This window comes from Polyergus mexicanus, unplaced genomic scaffold (genome assembly GCF_030449975.1).
Source record: "Polyergus mexicanus isolate NDT 795.1 unplaced genomic scaffold, iyPolMexi1.0 SCAF_4, whole genome shotgun sequence".
NCBI lineage: Eukaryota > Metazoa > Arthropoda > Insecta > Hymenoptera > Formicidae > Polyergus > Polyergus mexicanus.
Genome location: NW_027223324.1, coordinates 11,844,020 through 11,861,142, shown reverse-complemented (window position 1 = coordinate 11,861,142; position 17,123 = coordinate 11,844,020). Strand labels below are relative to the sequence as shown.

The 17,123-nt window shown below is 44.1% G+C and overlaps 1 protein-coding gene across 6 annotated transcripts in view; it reads left to right on the top strand.

Annotated features, from left to right (window-relative positions):
* Positions 1-17,123, top strand: part of Ds (dachsous cadherin-related 1) — a 323,661-nt gene that overhangs the window by 198,072 nt on the left and 108,466 nt on the right. The window contains exon 2 of one of the 6 annotated variants that reach the window (XM_070294924.1): positions 9,727-9,789. The exons of the other annotated variants lie outside the window; for them this stretch is intronic. Within the exon in view, the coding sequence (XP_070151025.1) occupies positions 9,727-9,789 (63 nt within the window). The remainder of the gene's footprint in view (positions 1-9,726; positions 9,790-17,123) is intronic. 6 annotated transcript variants of the gene reach the window in all.

Below are 17,123 nucleotides of genomic sequence, written 5' to 3'. Positions count from 1 at the left end.
GCCCGTTGCCCGTTGTCCGGCGATTTTCTGCGAGATCTTCTGTCGATTACGAGCGACGTTCTTACTCTACATCCTTGAAATTGTTTGAATGCTGTTTTTGCCAAATTGTGTATTCGCTCTCGTCCAAATCTTTGCAAATTTTCATTGATCGATTATATTTTTAGCGCAAATTTGATCGCAATGTTTTTTTGTTTTTTTTTTTCATTTTGGCAACGTTTTGGCAACATTAAAAATTGATAATTCGAAGAAGTGTCAAGTAGTTGTGTCATTTTTCTTGCGAACTCGGCGGCATTTAAAGGAATTAATTCGCGCAATGTTATCTCGCTCGCTTCTCGCTCGGCTGCTTCGTCCGTGAACGTTAGTCGTGCCGCCACCGAAGGATATACAGTCAGCGAGATCTCGTCTTTAGTCTGGCGTCTCTGCTACTGCAGGGCCCCGTGGGTCAGGGCCGAGGGTCGAGCGTGATTTTCCTGGCCCATCGTGTGGGCCGTGGCAGCCACGGCCACGCTTCGTTTCCTCCCGGTGAATCGCGTTTGTCTATTCCTCGCTATCCTCTTTCATTCTTCATTGGCGGTAAAGACGGCGAGAAAAGATCTATAAACAGAAACATATACATTATATATTTTTAATGAATTTATCTTGTATTTCAGAATGACTTTTTCCATTTAATACATAAGGTGAATGTATAAATCGAGATGAAAATGAGTTTCGTATTCTCATTTATTTTTCAAACGAAATATAAATATTCAAATATGAGAAATGCAAAAATTATGTTGCAAATTGGCAAGCGATTCCGGGGACACGTTGCAACGAGACCCCTGCGAAGATTCGATATAAGATACGTCGTCGCCATCGAGAATATTAACGTGGCGCTACGGACTCAACGGGGGGGTTCCGCGTTTGCTACCAGCCGCCTTTTTATGATTATTTGGTGGCATTATTGCCGCTTGACCCGCCATTAAGCGGTTAAACGGGCCGAGGCGAGAGAGCTCCGGCCGCGCTCTTTATGACAACCGGAGATATACGCTTCCGAGGAGGAAGCAATCCAGAGGTAGGTCGGCCGGGGTGGGCTTTATCCGCTCGTATACCTAATTCACCCTGTACCCTCGTTGAGACGCAATTCGATTATCGGGATTCTCGTAATGATGGAAAAATTACTTTGTTACAAGCGTATCGACATAACTCGCCTTTTTCCAATTTAAATTTTGCTTCCGTAAGGAAGATAAAAAAAAGGACAAATTAATTATTAAGCGCAAAGCAATTAAATCGCTCTTTAATTTTTATTAGGCAAATGTATTATATTTTACTAAGAAGCTAAATTACTTTGTATCGCGCTATCTGGTCTACCGATTTGTAAATGGATCCTCTTTCTTTTCGTTTAACTCGCGACTCATTCGCCAGTCGCTCGTGACTCGTCCGCTCGCTCTCGCCCTATTCGGCGACGACACATGTTCGCGCGCGTCCGAGATTGCGAAAGCTTTTAGCGTCGTCGTGAAATGGGTGATTTGTGTCGCAACCCGGTTATCGTCGTCGTCGTCGTCGTCGTCGTCGTCGTCATCGCCGTCGCGTTCTCTCTGTCGCGATATCGAGACAGGGACAACGATGTCCCAGGATCCCCGCCTTAATTCCATTTATCGGTTCGCCATTTTTCGCGATCGCGGCATACATTAAGCCACCGTTGCGACACGTAGGCCTCGCGGATGTACGGTTAGGTCCATGTTTCATTCATGAGCCATAAAGTTCCCGAGGACGCGCGAGGCTATGCCAGTTGGACGTTAGGTACTTCCTCGATCTCGCGAACGCACGAGGATTTTATGCGTATGTATGTATGCAGGCGGGCGGACGGGCGCGGAAACGAGCGCAACGGTTTCCAATTATTCCGAGAATTATCGGTTATGTCTCAAGACGAGATAATGAGGCTCGTGGGCATGAATGCGCCGAGAAATCTCGAATACTTGTATGGGGCAGGCGATAGTGGGCGATCATAGCTATAAGTTATTGACGATAAATGGCTACTGAATTGACATTAGTCGGGAAAATTATGATGCTTTCAGCTATGCGGTAATCGTACAAGAGAGCTGTGGTTACACTTTACTAAAATTTTATATTTTCTTAAGATTATTATTATATTAGATATACACATACAACGTAGCAGTTGGATTTTACGTCAAGTAAACTTTTGCAAATTCTGTCAATACGTAAGAAAAACGTGACTTTACCATCGTTCCGGCTCCAACGTCTCAATTACCATCGTTTCCTCTCGCAGAAGGGAAACGTATAATCGCGTAACCACGGAAATCGTTGCGCTGACTGCTCTCTTCTTTCGCGTTAATGTTACGATTTTCGCGTAAAAAGCTGCGCAACGCAACGGTAAGTAAGCGCAGCGGCCGGATGGGATCGGACGACGTGATGGCATCCGTCAGTGGCATCTGCTTCGCGGAAATGGGCGAATAACCTAACCGGCAATACCGTCGCTCATCGTGGAAAGCGACGGTATCCGGATACAGAGGATGTATTCGCCGGTGGCTAACTAATGCGCGGGTTGTCTCATTTGCATTCACCCGGGAACTCGAGCGCAGCAAAGGTTGCATACTAGAAAGGGAGAAGAGAAAGAACAGAGACATCCTTGCTCTCGTGTATTCGTTTGTAAGCTTCTCTCTCGTCGGTGTCGCGCCGCCGCCTCGTTTCTTCGCGCTCTCACGAATGCGCCCTTTTATTCCGCGATACCAGCAGCGTACAGTTTCTCTCCTTCCTCATTCCATTCGGTCCCATTCTCCCATTCTGCGGCGGGGATCGCAGCGCCACGTGTTCTATCCAGTTTCTCTCGTCCGCATCTGAGTGAGTATCTTTTACACGTAGGCGCGAGAGGTAATCTTAAAGTAACTGACCCTGCCCGGCAGTACGTTTGACGTCGCTGATGGCCCCCGTTGTTGCTACCGCTGGCCGCGGTTACTGCTGCCGCGTCTCGCTGACGCTTCCCTCGCGCCGTAACGGCACGGTTTATACGAGTAAAGAAAGGACCGAAAGAAAGGATGATCGGAGAGGAAGAGGGAGACGGAGAAGAATAGAAGTCGCGGTATGCAAGCCGGAGCTTTATAGCAGCAGCCAGCTCCGGGTTCGTCGTTTCGAGTTACACGAGTTACTCGCACCGTGACCCATGACGCGACTCTCGAGACCATCCGCGAGTTTTCTTATCTCGCAACCTTTCCCGTTTTCGTGGCTTCCCTCGTGAACCCCGTTATGATCCGCTTCCGTGCTTGCCGTCCGCTGGAGATCAATGATGCGATACGTGCCAAGTCCACAAAATTCCGTCAGGTTTCTCTCCTGCTAATCTTCGTTCCCGCCATATCTTCCATCGCGGTTAATAAAGGTATAGTCTGTTAAAGCAGAGCTGATATCGACAATGAAATCTATATGAAACGAGTTAATCGCGCAAACGGCCATTTGTGCTTCAAATATTAATCGAGATCGTCTCCTGTATATACATACATACATAATACCGATATACATATATATATATATATATATATATATAAAGAGATTGAAGTCGCGACCGTCATATCCGGGATCATCATTTGTCCTTGAACGTAGAAAAATTTCGTCGGCATTGCCTCACGGCGGTAGAAGCAACGCGTTAAGAATCACGGCACTTTTAACCGAGGAGGAATCCGAGGCAGATGGACGATGATGATCGATAGTTAAACCACTTTGGGCTTTGGAACGAGTTTAAGGAAGACGTGTGATAAGGAAAAAGAATGGCGATCAAAGATATTGTATATATAGAGAGAAAGGGAGACGGGAAATTTTATCGAGATTCTTCATGCATCCTCTTCTTCCTCCGCCTGTCGATTTATCATTCTCGTATCATAGATTTGCGCAGATATTCTAGAGCTCGCGTGGAAATAAAATTATCGTTTTCCCTCTCGTCCCTTCCGTTCGTCTCCCTCCGAGGAACCAGGAATTCGCGAGAGAGGATGGAACGCCTCGTTCTCGCGATTACTCTTTTCTCCTTGTGAGAAACTCGATCCAATCTTTGGGCTGCGATCAATGTAGAGCGCATGGCGCATTTGTCTGCCGTCCTTTTAAAATTGCATTTCGCGGCCGGCCTTCCAAGGGACTTCCTCGTCGTCGTACGTTTCCCGCAGGCAGCAACTCGAACTCCTCTTCTCTCCATCGAAGAGCCAAAGGCGAACCGGATACGTTCGCGCGGGTCGGATCATCCTCGATCATCCACGAGGAATCGTGATGGACTGGGCCTTTGGGAATTTTTTCGCATTGTCGCGTATCTGATTGCAATGGATGGTGAAAGAGAATTTACTTCTGGTCAAATATCTCGTATAATTGCAAATTCTCCCGCAATTATATTAATAATTATTACATATCTCAAAGTAAAATTAAATTTATTATTCATATTTTTCAAGAATGTCGCAGAAAATTTTCAAACAGTTATTATGATGTGTTCATTAATAATTCAAGAAATATAAATTCTTATTATACATATTTATATGATAAATATTGTATTATATGTATCAAGCTGTTTAGAAAATTTATTCTAAAAAATCTTACATATCTTGATAGTGATACCGTGGTACCGTTGGTACCGGACGATAAAGTGCTGACGAAAAAAGAATTTTATTCCTCTTTTTTTTTTTTTTTTCTGTTCCTTAGTCCAGAGATCCGGCCTGGTTCCAAAAATGACAAACGGCAAAAAACTTACCGTCCAGTTTAAAGGATAAGTATCAGATGCGCAACATCAACGGGTGCATACGATAAACGTCTCCGCCGAATGACCTCCATGGTCGGCGATCATCACTCGACAAGATTCTTGATATGAACAACGGGTAAAAGCATAAATCCTGGGTGCGCAATGTTGAAAAAAAATATATAACACGATCGAAATTTGATATTCCTCGAAATATCGCCTTATAAATCAATTTGTATCGTTTGACGACTAAGTCCATCATTGACCACGATAAACTCGATGATGATCCGCGACAATTCGCTGGTTGTTTGCAAAAACAATTTCGATAATTCTGCGTCGATATCGTGTCTGTGAGCTTTGACTCTAAGAAAGAAGAGAGGCGAAAACGAAAGAGGCTAAAGGAAAGGACGAGGATATCCCGGCTGGATTCTCTTAGCCCGGAGGGGTGCCAGCAATGACATACTCACAAATTCGTACATCCGTACGTAACCCTGCCGGTTGTCCGCTGCTCCCCCCTTCCGTGCCCGCCTCTTGTCCACCCTCTCCCTTTTCCCGTTACCCTGTCCCCCTTGTTGAACGGCCATATTTTTTTATGCCCCGCAATTATTCGTCTCAAATTACCGGGCTGTACCGCGGAAAACTTATAATGCTGCAACGCTTGTACGAGATGGAGTACCGTGTTGCCCGTCGGCGTAATAAAAAGGTCCCTTCAAATACAACCGTCGAATGCTCGGTCATAATCTCGAACGTGCGAGATGCATCGGTGGGCAGGAAAAAAGTAGAGGTTTCTTCGATGCTGCTGTTCTTTGCGCTACCCTTATAGAGATTATTACGCATAGAATGCATATGGAAGCGAAGTTCAAATTTTCACACTTAGCGAACCTGACGGATAAATGTAATCTGCGTGTCAATATCAGATCATCGAGTCGATAATCTCGGATTATTATAGACTCACTTCTTGATTTGTTTGTTAGTGGCATTGAGAATGGCGGTTCCGCTAGCGTGCACAATTTTTCGAGTTGCGACGCATGATTGAGAAGCGGGCAAAAAGCGGCTGAGAAGCATCGTCGGATCTTATATAATCTCGGGACAGTCTTAACCGTCCTTTTTATCTCGGTTTCTCTCTCAGTTTCGATTTATCGCTCGCGCTCTTTTCTACATTCCATTTTTCTTCTCCGCTTTCTCTCTTTCCTTCTTGACGATGCGTTCCTCTAGAAGCTTTCTTCGCTGGTGCGGATATACCAAAACACTATAATCTGTTTGACGACGCGTAAGCTAAACATTGTGGGAAGAGAGGGTGCCGTCGAAATTATTATTTCGTGTCATGGCCTTTTTTCACGCATACATACGCATGCATCTTCATAGATCGAGTTTTATGCGTCTTCCGTAGTATATGTGTTCCGAGGAAAGTTCTTTTCTCCGAAGTAATCATCATTAAGTGTCTTATCATTGGTACGGACTCGTCGTTGTCTACAAAGGCTTTGCGTGTCACTTTACAAACGAGAGCATCGTTTAACTAGGGACCTCCAATAACGAATGCACAAAGGAACGGCGCAGACGAAAAGGAAAAAAAAAAAAAAAATAGGACCGCTCGTTCGAGCGAGCATCTCCCGCGAACCGTTACGAGTAATTGGTTCTCTAGAACGCGGTTGTCGGATTCCACAGCGCGTTCCAATGCAAAGATATAAAAGACGAGGCATTTCCGTGTAATCGCAGCCGCGGCACGATGCCTCTTCGCGTTCCAGGGTCGGGCTGTAAACAGCCATTGTTCCGTGGGGCGATCGTTATACGACGGTGTGAATCGGCGAGAAGAATCGTGAGCTGTTGAGAGAGAGAGAGAGAGAGAGAGAGAGAGAGGATACTTTCGAAATCAAGACGTCGGGTCATAAATACTTGAAGAGTGTAGTCAATGTTTAACTGATTTTCATAGATTCTCATAAAGTTTTCCTCGAAAAGAATCACTATAGATATTACGCAAAAACGATGGTACATTTACTCGCGCACTCGGCACGGAAATCTTCTCTTTCATTCTTGCGATATCAAAGTTGCCGTTTGTTCGAAAATTAATTGAGCTGTATAATTTAAAAATTGTATAGCCCGTCGATCAAACGCATACTGCGAAATACTTTATATAAAGAAATCACGTATGCGTATAATTTGTTGAAAATATTGTGCAGCTGTCTGGCCGACAGGGACAGTGAATAACGTTTCTTAATCTTTGCGATACTCGCAAATGAGGAACGTCGTTTCGGCAGCATCTCTTCACTCGCAGGTTTTGCCGCGCGGAACATTTATCTCCTTCACGACAGCGGAAGAAGCCTACGGACAGTGCGTAAAGTAGCTCCTCTCTTTCGTCCTTATTGCGATCAACGTATATACGCGGATCGTTTCTTTGACTACCTGTAAAAATTTTGGTCAACTTAGGTGGAAGAAGCATTACTGTTTGACTTTTAATATTAATGCGATGTTATAGCAGTCTTAGAATGAAACGAATACATTCGTCAATGATAACGGAACAGAGATATGTAATTATTATAATTTTATAATTATAAATTATTTTACATAATGATACTAACGACGTTGTAACGATCGAGAGTGACATTATCGATGAGATTATCGTGGAAATAGTTGCGCACGATACATTTGTTCCATCGACATCCTTAATCTTGTAGATCTGCCGAGGAATATTCTCCCGATGTTGTCGAAGGTTGCGTTTTCTCTCTACGATTGACGGATACATAGCGCGCGATCGGGTTATGTACAGGCGAGGAATTAGCGTCGATCGCAGATAACCTCTGATTTCTGCACGTCTGAATCATAGTTTTATAACGATCGTGATACTATATAACGTTGCTCTCGCGCGAAACTTTTACTTCGAACGTAATCTTCGACGATCGTAACATTTATAAGTAACATTTGTGATGTCGCGCCCGTGTGATCCGGTGCGATATCCAGGATCTTCTTTTCCCTGAAATCATAAAATGTTTAAATTCCCCCGAATTCTCCCGACATGGAATACGATGATTCATTCGGTTACTTCTTAGCTTCTTCAAAGGGCGTCGTGAAAGCGGGATATAATACGCCATCGTTTTAGCTGCTGTATTCGCGACGACGCCAACGGGATTAATATCGAGCATAAATCAGATCGTTCGATCGCTACGCGTACCTTTTTTTTCCGAATAGCGCACACTTTAATCTCGGCGGGGTTAACGCGCTTGGACGATGTGAGCGATTGCGCAAAAAATCATGCGAGTCACGATACGACCGGACGTTACTCGTGTCTCGATTAAATATCCGTTAAGTGAGAAAGGAAGATTCGTTTCAAACATTAATAATCGCATCGATTACGCGCCAAAGTCGCAAAAACGAGCGCGCGAAACGATTCGCGCGTTCCTTAATAAGTGAGCACATTTCGAGCTGTAGAGGTGCCATATCGCGTTAGGTTTAAATTCATTGAATATGTAATAATGCTCGACGAGAGGTGGTGTCGGATTCTCGAAATATCCTTCCCCCTCCTTTGGCACTGCTGTGTATATCTCTTTTTTTTTTTCTTTTCCTCTTCGTTACGAGAAATTCGTCGTATTTCTACCCGCTGTCTTATTCCAGTCATCTCTCTTTCACATGTGCGACACCAAACCCGCACACCAGCAGTGTCATCTTAGTCGACCACACGTGGCGAGCTAAGCTGTCTCTTTTAACGCTCAGTCGGGACACTAAGCCGAGAATCGTTTAGGCAGCTCGTTGTGTAAAGGTCGATAACAATATAACTCGGGCGTATCACGGGGCCCCCACGCGAGCGCACGGGTTCCCCCGCACTTTTCCTCGGTCGAGACCTTCGTCTCGGAGACTCCAACTCTCGCTATGCGACGATCATCAGGTAGATAGGACGCGCCATATTCAGTCGTGTGTGTATACAATATTTTCTTCATCCTCCGGCCTCTTTTTCTCGCATTTAATATCGCCGATGTCACGTCGTAAAGGACACGCAGGGCGATCGTTAAAAATCTCGCGAGTTTTACGAGTATGATGACTGAAGTGACTTTCTACATTCCAAGTTTTACGGCAGAATCCGTCACCTAAAATTATGCGGCGTGTTTGCGAAAAAATTAAGAAAACTTTTTATTGCCGTTTAAATGATATCCTTATCAGTTTAATCTGCATAATCGTATAACAAAATAGATGTTGCCTCGTTCCCCGTTTCCCCCGTTCTTCTCGTATCCGCGATACTTTTTACGCAACCATGTTTTTTTGACCTATTAATAACGGAGAGATATGCGTGTCGGCAAGCTAACATTTATCGGCCACAGGGAAAGTATTATTTGTGAAAGCAACAATTACGACTGAATCGTAATTAATTACCTCGCGTCGATATACTAGGCTTCGATTATGGCGATGTTACAGAAATCGCGTAGCCTCGTATAGCTATACAGAAATTCATTGCAAAATGTGATGGTACTATCATTATCAGTAATTACAATCGGGATACAGAAGTCATATTTTTAGACTAAAGCAATGTCGGTTAACCATAGGTTATTTTAATTGGATGTCGAAAAAAACTGGATTCGTCGTCGCAAATTGCAAAGAAATACCTAGCTCGATCTTTCCATCGCATTTTTATATGGACAGAGCAATAAATAACTTTACTATCGCTTAAAAAACTGGATTTATCATCGCAAATTACACAAATATCTACTCGACCTCTCTTTCACATTTCTATATACAGGCAGAGCAATAAATAATTTTACTATCGTATTATCTCTTAATGGACAACTGCTGTTCCATAAAGCTGTACGACAGAATTATGCAATCTGAAAGTTTGATTTCGCAGAAGAAGCGTTATACTAAATAGCAGTCGATTTTAATTAATCTGTAGTCGTATTTATTTTACTCGTAGACGTGCGTGTGTCGCGATAGTAAAAGTACGCATTGTACGGCCATATTTATCGGCCCCCGTATTATTGAAACATTCGTGCGTTGATGCGATATATGTGAGTTTAAGTTGAACGCTTCTCTTTCTGTTTCAGGTAAGGACTTTTTCATCGACGATTGGACAAGAAAAGAAATCTACGGCAGAGGATTCCTTTTCGGTATGAAACTTAATATAAGATAACACGCGTAATTGTATCGCGGACGAAGCAGGGAGAATGAGAGATCAGGAATACGTCGAGTTATGTAAGGGCTGGCGACCTTCGCGGATCCGTTATGTTAATCCGCGTCGACCGGAATCGACATAGCATTAGTCGATGCACTTAGGAGAACGCGGTACGATTCGCGAAATTGTTGCCATAATAGCCGATATCTGTGCTTCAACCGTGCAAGCAATCGATTCGCGTGCAATCTCCTTCCATTCTCGCGCGATGGATGAAATTTACTCGAGGAGTAAATTCTAGCGATAATGTTTCGTAAGTACGTAGAGGAAACGCTCGATCGAATGATGGAGTGATTTGCAAGTTTGTCTAGAGGCAGTTTTGCGTTACATGCTCTTATTCTCACACGTGACGGATCGTATTATCGCTTTATCGCTTATCGATCCTTCGTTAACTTTTTGCATAATTAATCGCGGCCTGAACTTTCAACGCAGTTTAGCTAATTGATATGATCGAGTCTGCGAAACTCTCGCGTATCTCTGTCGACGTTCTCACAATAAGAGCAGCCTGACTGCTAAAATTGTTTTGCCTTGCTGATAGATCGTTCATGGGCTTTCAACGCAATCGACCGTATCTCCGACTTTTCATCACGCTGCCTTGAAACGATTCACGATGAGATCAGCGACGCGAAAAAAAACGCATGTACTTATTGATAGACAATTCGAAATAACAATGTGTAATATAAGTCCCTCCTCATCGCGATCCATATTAAATTATCTCGACTTTGTGGATCGTTTGTTAATCGCAGGCGTGTATGCGTGTGGACAGTGCGATGCTTCGCAATTAACAAACACGGACGAGGATTTATTTTTAGCCTGTGTACCGCTAATCATCGTTTCCCTTTTTGCATCGTGCGCGATCGTATCCGGAACCCTGACCATCGGCAACAACGTGCCAGTCATCGATTCATGATTTTCCAACGTCGTTCGCTAAACAATGTCTCTTTCTTATACCTTATACTATACTCTCCCGTCCGCGAAACGATTCCGATCGATACCATCTGCGATACGTCTCTCGTCAGTCGGGACGAGAGAGAAAGAGGCGCATTTCACGTGTGTATGTACTATACGACGTACGATATATACACGCAGAGCACTCGAGGAGAACGAGATATCGGACACTGACCCGCGTAACAAGTCGACCGACTATGATTTCTTACCGCAGATTTATCATATTTTATAGATCATATCTACGATAATTTTGTTATCCCAGTTTCTATACGCGCAATATATTTTAAATCAAGTTCTTTATAGATAAAAATAACTCGATAATTAGCTCTTTATAAAAATGTCGCGTCATTGCCTGTGTGAAATTTGGATCGTTGCTACAGGATTAAAAAGCTTTATGCTCTTTAGAAAAGTTGATACGCTTGTCATAACTCTTTCTCGGCATCGGTCCAAAAGAGAGCCGGCTCCTCAATCTTAAATATATACACTCGAGTAGAGATTCTGGAGGTCCAGGAGAGGGTTAGAGTCACCGGTAGCGAGGTGGCTAGTTAGCGACCGTGCGTCGTGTTTGCGTTGGCTCATCGTAAACCTGCCCAGAAGAGGGAGCGTGGATTACTACCGTGGAGGAGGCTGTGCCTTCTATCCTCTTCGTCATTCCTCCGTCTATTCTTCCTCCGTTCCATTACACAGGTCGATAGAAAATTTTGAAAAATTTCGATTACACGAAATCCGTCGAGGAAAAAATCAAGTATATCGAATTTTCGTCTTTTTATCATTTGTACCGCGCGCATATCCCAATAATCGAACTGTTTGCGAATTTAATATCTGTTTTTACCTTATCAATATTAATATCGACAATTTGATGAGCGAATACATTTATTCAAAAATTACGAGCACATGACGATATTTTAACTTACAATTATTTCTCTTCCCGAGTTATCCGCTATCTCAAATGAAATGAGCGTCGCACTTTCGATTAACGTCGTCAGCGCATCAGCCGCCAGCGTGGCATAATCGTCTCGACGATCCATGTCGAAATATTTTCAGTCAATATTTATTCAGTCAAAATGTTCGGCTCCCCTCGCCGTCTCTCCATTCTTCGAGATGTCGGAAATTAAGATTGACCCGTACTTCTCAAGCAATCTTTTCAAGTAATTAAACGACATTTGCGCGGGCACCTCGTTTGTATCGAACGCCATTATTCTTTCGATAGGACGAAAATTTGCATAAAATTAATACGGAAGTATATCTATAAAACACGCATCTTGGAAGCGTCTTCGAGCGTCTATTTTCGTGCGGGAAACGACATACAGCGTACGGTATGAGAAAGGTAAAAATCCGTCCTCCATCTTGCACCGCGAAATTATAATAAGCTTACCGTGTGTGTACCGTTCGTTTAGATCCGTTAATGCACGTAGGTAGAATCTGATTATTGATAGCGCGCATTATCAGTTTATTCTTTGACCGGTTCGTGAACATCGAGAGACACGATTACTCGAGGAAGTTACTCGATCGTGTCACAGCGTATTGAAACTGGTTCCCTATCAAGTCGCGCCGTGTAGCTTCGATTCGTTGGCGTGTACGCTAGGCGATTTCCTGTTGGATTACCGATGATGGCGACTCTCTTAATCAACTGACGCGGCGAGAGATTTGTGGGGAAACCATCCGGCTGGTAGTATCTTTCTGCTCGCGTCATTCGTCAAACGAATGAATTTAATCTTTCTCCAAGCTTTCGTAACGTGTCTTTTCAAATGCGATATGGACATAAATGTGTAATCGTTAACATGTTGACGTGATTTTAGATTATTTTCCGCCATTTGTTAATACGTCATTGATACTCGGTTAATTGTATCTGCTAATTCGTTTCATGTACGGAGATTAATTCGTAGGATCGATCGTTGATTTCGTATCGTGTTAATCAAGAGTCCTTTCGTCATATTATCTATTGCGTTAAAGAACACAATTTTTTTCTCGTAATTCGATTTACAGACCAATTATTGTCTAACAACGTATATGCCACGCATGCGATTAATCTCTCTTTTTGGCGGTGGAGAAAAAGCTAAGTTCCATTTGTGCAGGAATGTAATGAGCAGTTGACGGTCCATTTTCGCGATTTCTTCCTTCATCTTCGAGCCGCGCGTTTGCTCGACGGAGTGAGAAAAATGTCCGCTACACGAAAGTCACGGTACTGTGGACTCATGAAAGTCGATGAACCGGCCGCAGCGATTCACTCGAGCTACCACGAGACTAGGACGATTTCATTCGCGAGCACGAACTTCCGTTCTAGGCGAAAACAGTTGCGATCTAGTCCTAGGCTGTGTCGTGAAAGTATTGGCGTTGGTAATGGCTATATTTGAATGTCATATTTTCTCAGCAACGCGAGCCGCGAACCTCGAGTATCCTGTTGACGATGCTGGAATATTCTCGTTATGAAATAATTCCCGGCACTTGTTAGAATTGAGAGTTAAAATGTAGGAAATCCGGGAGTAAATAGTCATCGGTCTTAGAAGCAGAAGGAGAAGGGGAAGGGGGAATCAAGAGTATAATAGAAAAAGGGAAGCCGACGTTGGAGAGATGGAAGAAAGAAAAGATCGAGGTTCTTCTATCGTGTGAAGGTGAAAAGTGGCCCCGTCGTTTTTGTGGTCTCTCCGCTCGCTCCCAGCACAAAAGGTGGCCTGCTCGCGATAATCCTTTATCGTACCTACCTCGCTCGAATAATCCGTATTCATAAGCGGTGGAGTCATTAGCGGTCCGTGTGCGGACCCGTGTAGGTGGGGGCGGTAATCGGTGATTGCCGGAGGCGATAGACGAGCGAAATCGAGGGGCACAGGCAGTGATATTCGACAAGAATTCGATAAAAAGGTAAAATATCAGTGGAACGAGGATGACTTCGTATAAAAATCATTTAAGAAAAAGATGAAGCGAGGAGAGAGAAACATCCTTATGGGATTTATGTAAATACACGTAGCTTTCTTGATCCATCGGTATCGAAACGATCGTTGTATATCGATTTTGTTGTCACGCGGCTTAGACATCACATGCGTAACAAACAAGAGCTCTGGATTAAGTGTTATTAAGTGTCACAATAATTAGCTCGAGAAAAAATAATAACTGGTTATCGATCAACCGACTACCGTTAAACTGGTTACCGATATAAGTCGCGATACTATCGGGTACATCCTTGGCAATAACGTGATAATGCAATCTCGGTTCTGAAATAATCGAATTATCCGGCCGTATTAAGATGACGAAGATGTTGACGGACGAATGCAGAGATAAGATACGATGGATAAATGCGATTAAGAACAAGTTCGTTTAGGCGAATGATGACATCTACTCACGATTAATCTACTGTAATCTACCGCGTCTACCTGCATCGCGAGATGAGAAACGACAAAAGTCGAAATACGTATTTGACAAGCAAGCACGTATTAACGATGATAAAACATATAACGAGTTTGTTAAGGTTATTCGCGCTACTTTAAACACGTCGTTGCAATTCGTAAGGACGCGGAAACGAAAGATGAACAAGATGGAAGGAAGAGGTACATAAATGAAGCGCGAAAGAACGAGAACCAATATAAAGGACGAGAAGGACATGGGAGGTAGCGAAGAATGATGAGCTGGACTCGTATTTACGGCGGAGAGCGGAGTGCCGTATAACGATCGTCTCGCGGGGAATCTGGATTTCGAGCAAGCTTGTAAGTCTCGCGTAGAGAACACACGAGGTGAGAATGAAGGGTTAGGATACAGCGGTAATCCCGTAGGTGTTACGTAAGAAAGGTTCTTCTTCTTCGGATGTATCTCTCGCTTCTTTCGTCTCTCCGTCTTCCTTTCTGGGCATGGCGCGTCATAACTCAGGGACATCACCGTTCCATGATTACGAGTCATTAAGGGGCCGCGAACCGGTCGCTAAGAGCGTATCTTTCGTGCATACTCCCGCGATATGTATGTATGTGTGGTATGCACGTGGCGTTATAGTGCCCCGCGTGGATCGCGCGAGAATGCGTGCGTGCGTAGTTGAGTTTTAACGTGCCAACGTACGCACGCGCGTGGAACCGCTCGTGGCTTAACTTTCAGTACGGCCATTCAGGCCCGGGGCGCGGAGCCCGGGTCATTTTTTAGCTTTGCTCGCTGCGGGAGTTGGCGTGTCTTTCTCTCTTTTCTTGTCGCTACTCCTCGCCTTTGAATCCTCTTCGTCGTTCTTTCCGAAACGCGCGTCCTTTTACTCCTTTCTCTTCCATTTACAACGCAGGGAACGTGGAGGCGGTTTCCGCACCTGTTCGAGTTTTTATTAACACGCACGTACGTCCGCCGAATCGGGATCGGAAGCTCCATCGGATCCTTACTCCTTCTCGTTACGATGTGCTTGGCACGTCGTTTGGCTCTTCGCTTTCGCTTCTGTATCGCGTGACATCATTTAAATGCGCTTTGCCACGCAAAATCGAAATTTATTTACGCAAGATGCTTGACAAGCCGCGCTACTTTCACCATTTTACTCTACTTTTCTTTTCTTATTGGAATATTATTGGATATTAAAACTATTATTTTTTCCTCCATAAAGATACAATAATAATATAGCAATATATAGGTATATCTTTCATTGATAAAAAATCGAGCGTTATAATAAATCGCGTCACACAGTTTAATAGTATTCACTGAAATCTCCGACACAAAGAAAGTTCAAAATATAAAACTTTAATTAAAGATTTATCGTAGAAACAAATTCAGTTTTTTCGCATTTTTTCGAATTATTTTATTATGTATAAATATTAACCGATAAATAAACGGAATCTATCGGTTTAATTAAGCCAGTTCGTACGCGGTCTGTACACGCGACAATAGCGAGATATAGCGAGTCGATAGTGTCGACTTGCCGGGGAACGCGCATACCTTTACTATCTTCGCAATCTTCGAAACGCGCACGTAAACTCAAGACGAGCGCACGCGATTCAAAGAAACCATGATGTTTTCCAGCATCACTCGATCGACGATTCGTTATGGTCTTATCGTTAGTGTCGCACGGATGCGAGCAGCCGCGCGAGTCCATCGTCAAACACGCAAGAAACTATTCGCGCGCATTACACGTCGATGCGGGTGCAAGATGTCTAGACCTACGCAAGAAACGTTACGGCCGTAATGTCGTGTAACGGCGGAAAAGACGTTGCCTAATGCTCGGCTCGCGTGAGAGGTTTCGGCCCGTTGCGCGACAAGTGCGTCTCCGCGCAATGTCATTACCGGGATTTATTAAATTAAGAGTTAAGAAATTGCGTTTGTCGGACATCGCCGGGTATCTGGATGTGTCGCGACGGTGTCCGCGAACGTCCAGGGGACCCGGCGAGGAGCTCGCTCGCGGAAAGACGAACCGAAGTCGTCGTCGGCGTGGTGGCTGGAAAGCGAGGAGGGAAAAAGGGGGGACGCGGATAAAAAGAGAGGGAGACCGGGCGTAAGGCTCGGGGAAGGGACTCCAGGGAGAGAAAAAAGGGACGGTGAAACGGCACGGATATTATTTGCTATTAAAGCGAGGAGACAATTTAAAAGCTATTACTATTACTCACGGCCTTCGTCTCTGCGCGCACACGAAGGCTCTCTCGCTTTCGCGATCGCGCCGCGCCGGGACTCACGGTCGTCGCCGTCGCCGCTTCGCGCGGATCGTTTTGCGTGACCGAGCGTGTCTCACGTTCCCTCCCGTGTTCTCGTCCGAGTTGGCACGACGCGACCGATTTTCACGGAGTTACGCGCGCATTTGTCAGTAACGAGCGCGAGCGATTACCGCCGCCGAAGGGATAGAGAATAAGCGGGGGAAAATAATTTACCGGGCACCTTTTCTCTGAGAAGATACGAGAAGGGCCCATCTGTATCCACGGTTATTTGTATACATTTTGCTTGCTATCTCAGTTCTTGCCATATTACATTGTAATCTGGGTTTATTTTACGGGGTTAAAACAATTTTCTCAAATCGCAAAACGCGCAAAGTGAGATGGATGTCGTCGTATGTTAGGATTTTTGGTAAAAATAGAATGTATGCTCTGCAGGATCTTTTAATATTTATTTTTTCTCTTTTTTCAGGAATTGTTTTTTTGTTTTTTTTTTTTTTTTTTTTACGAATGAATGGGAATAAATTGTATAATTGGAACGACGGCATATAATAGATAATGATCGAGGATAGGAGGGCCTGCGGGTGCAAAAACATCTGGAACGCCTACCTCGGGGTGATAATAACGGTGCATCGGAGTTCCTTTGTAACGTCGGTTGTTAGAAAGACTCTACGGCGAGACTCGAGCTTAATGCATTTCTTCCAGGAATATTTCGAAAATTACAGTACAT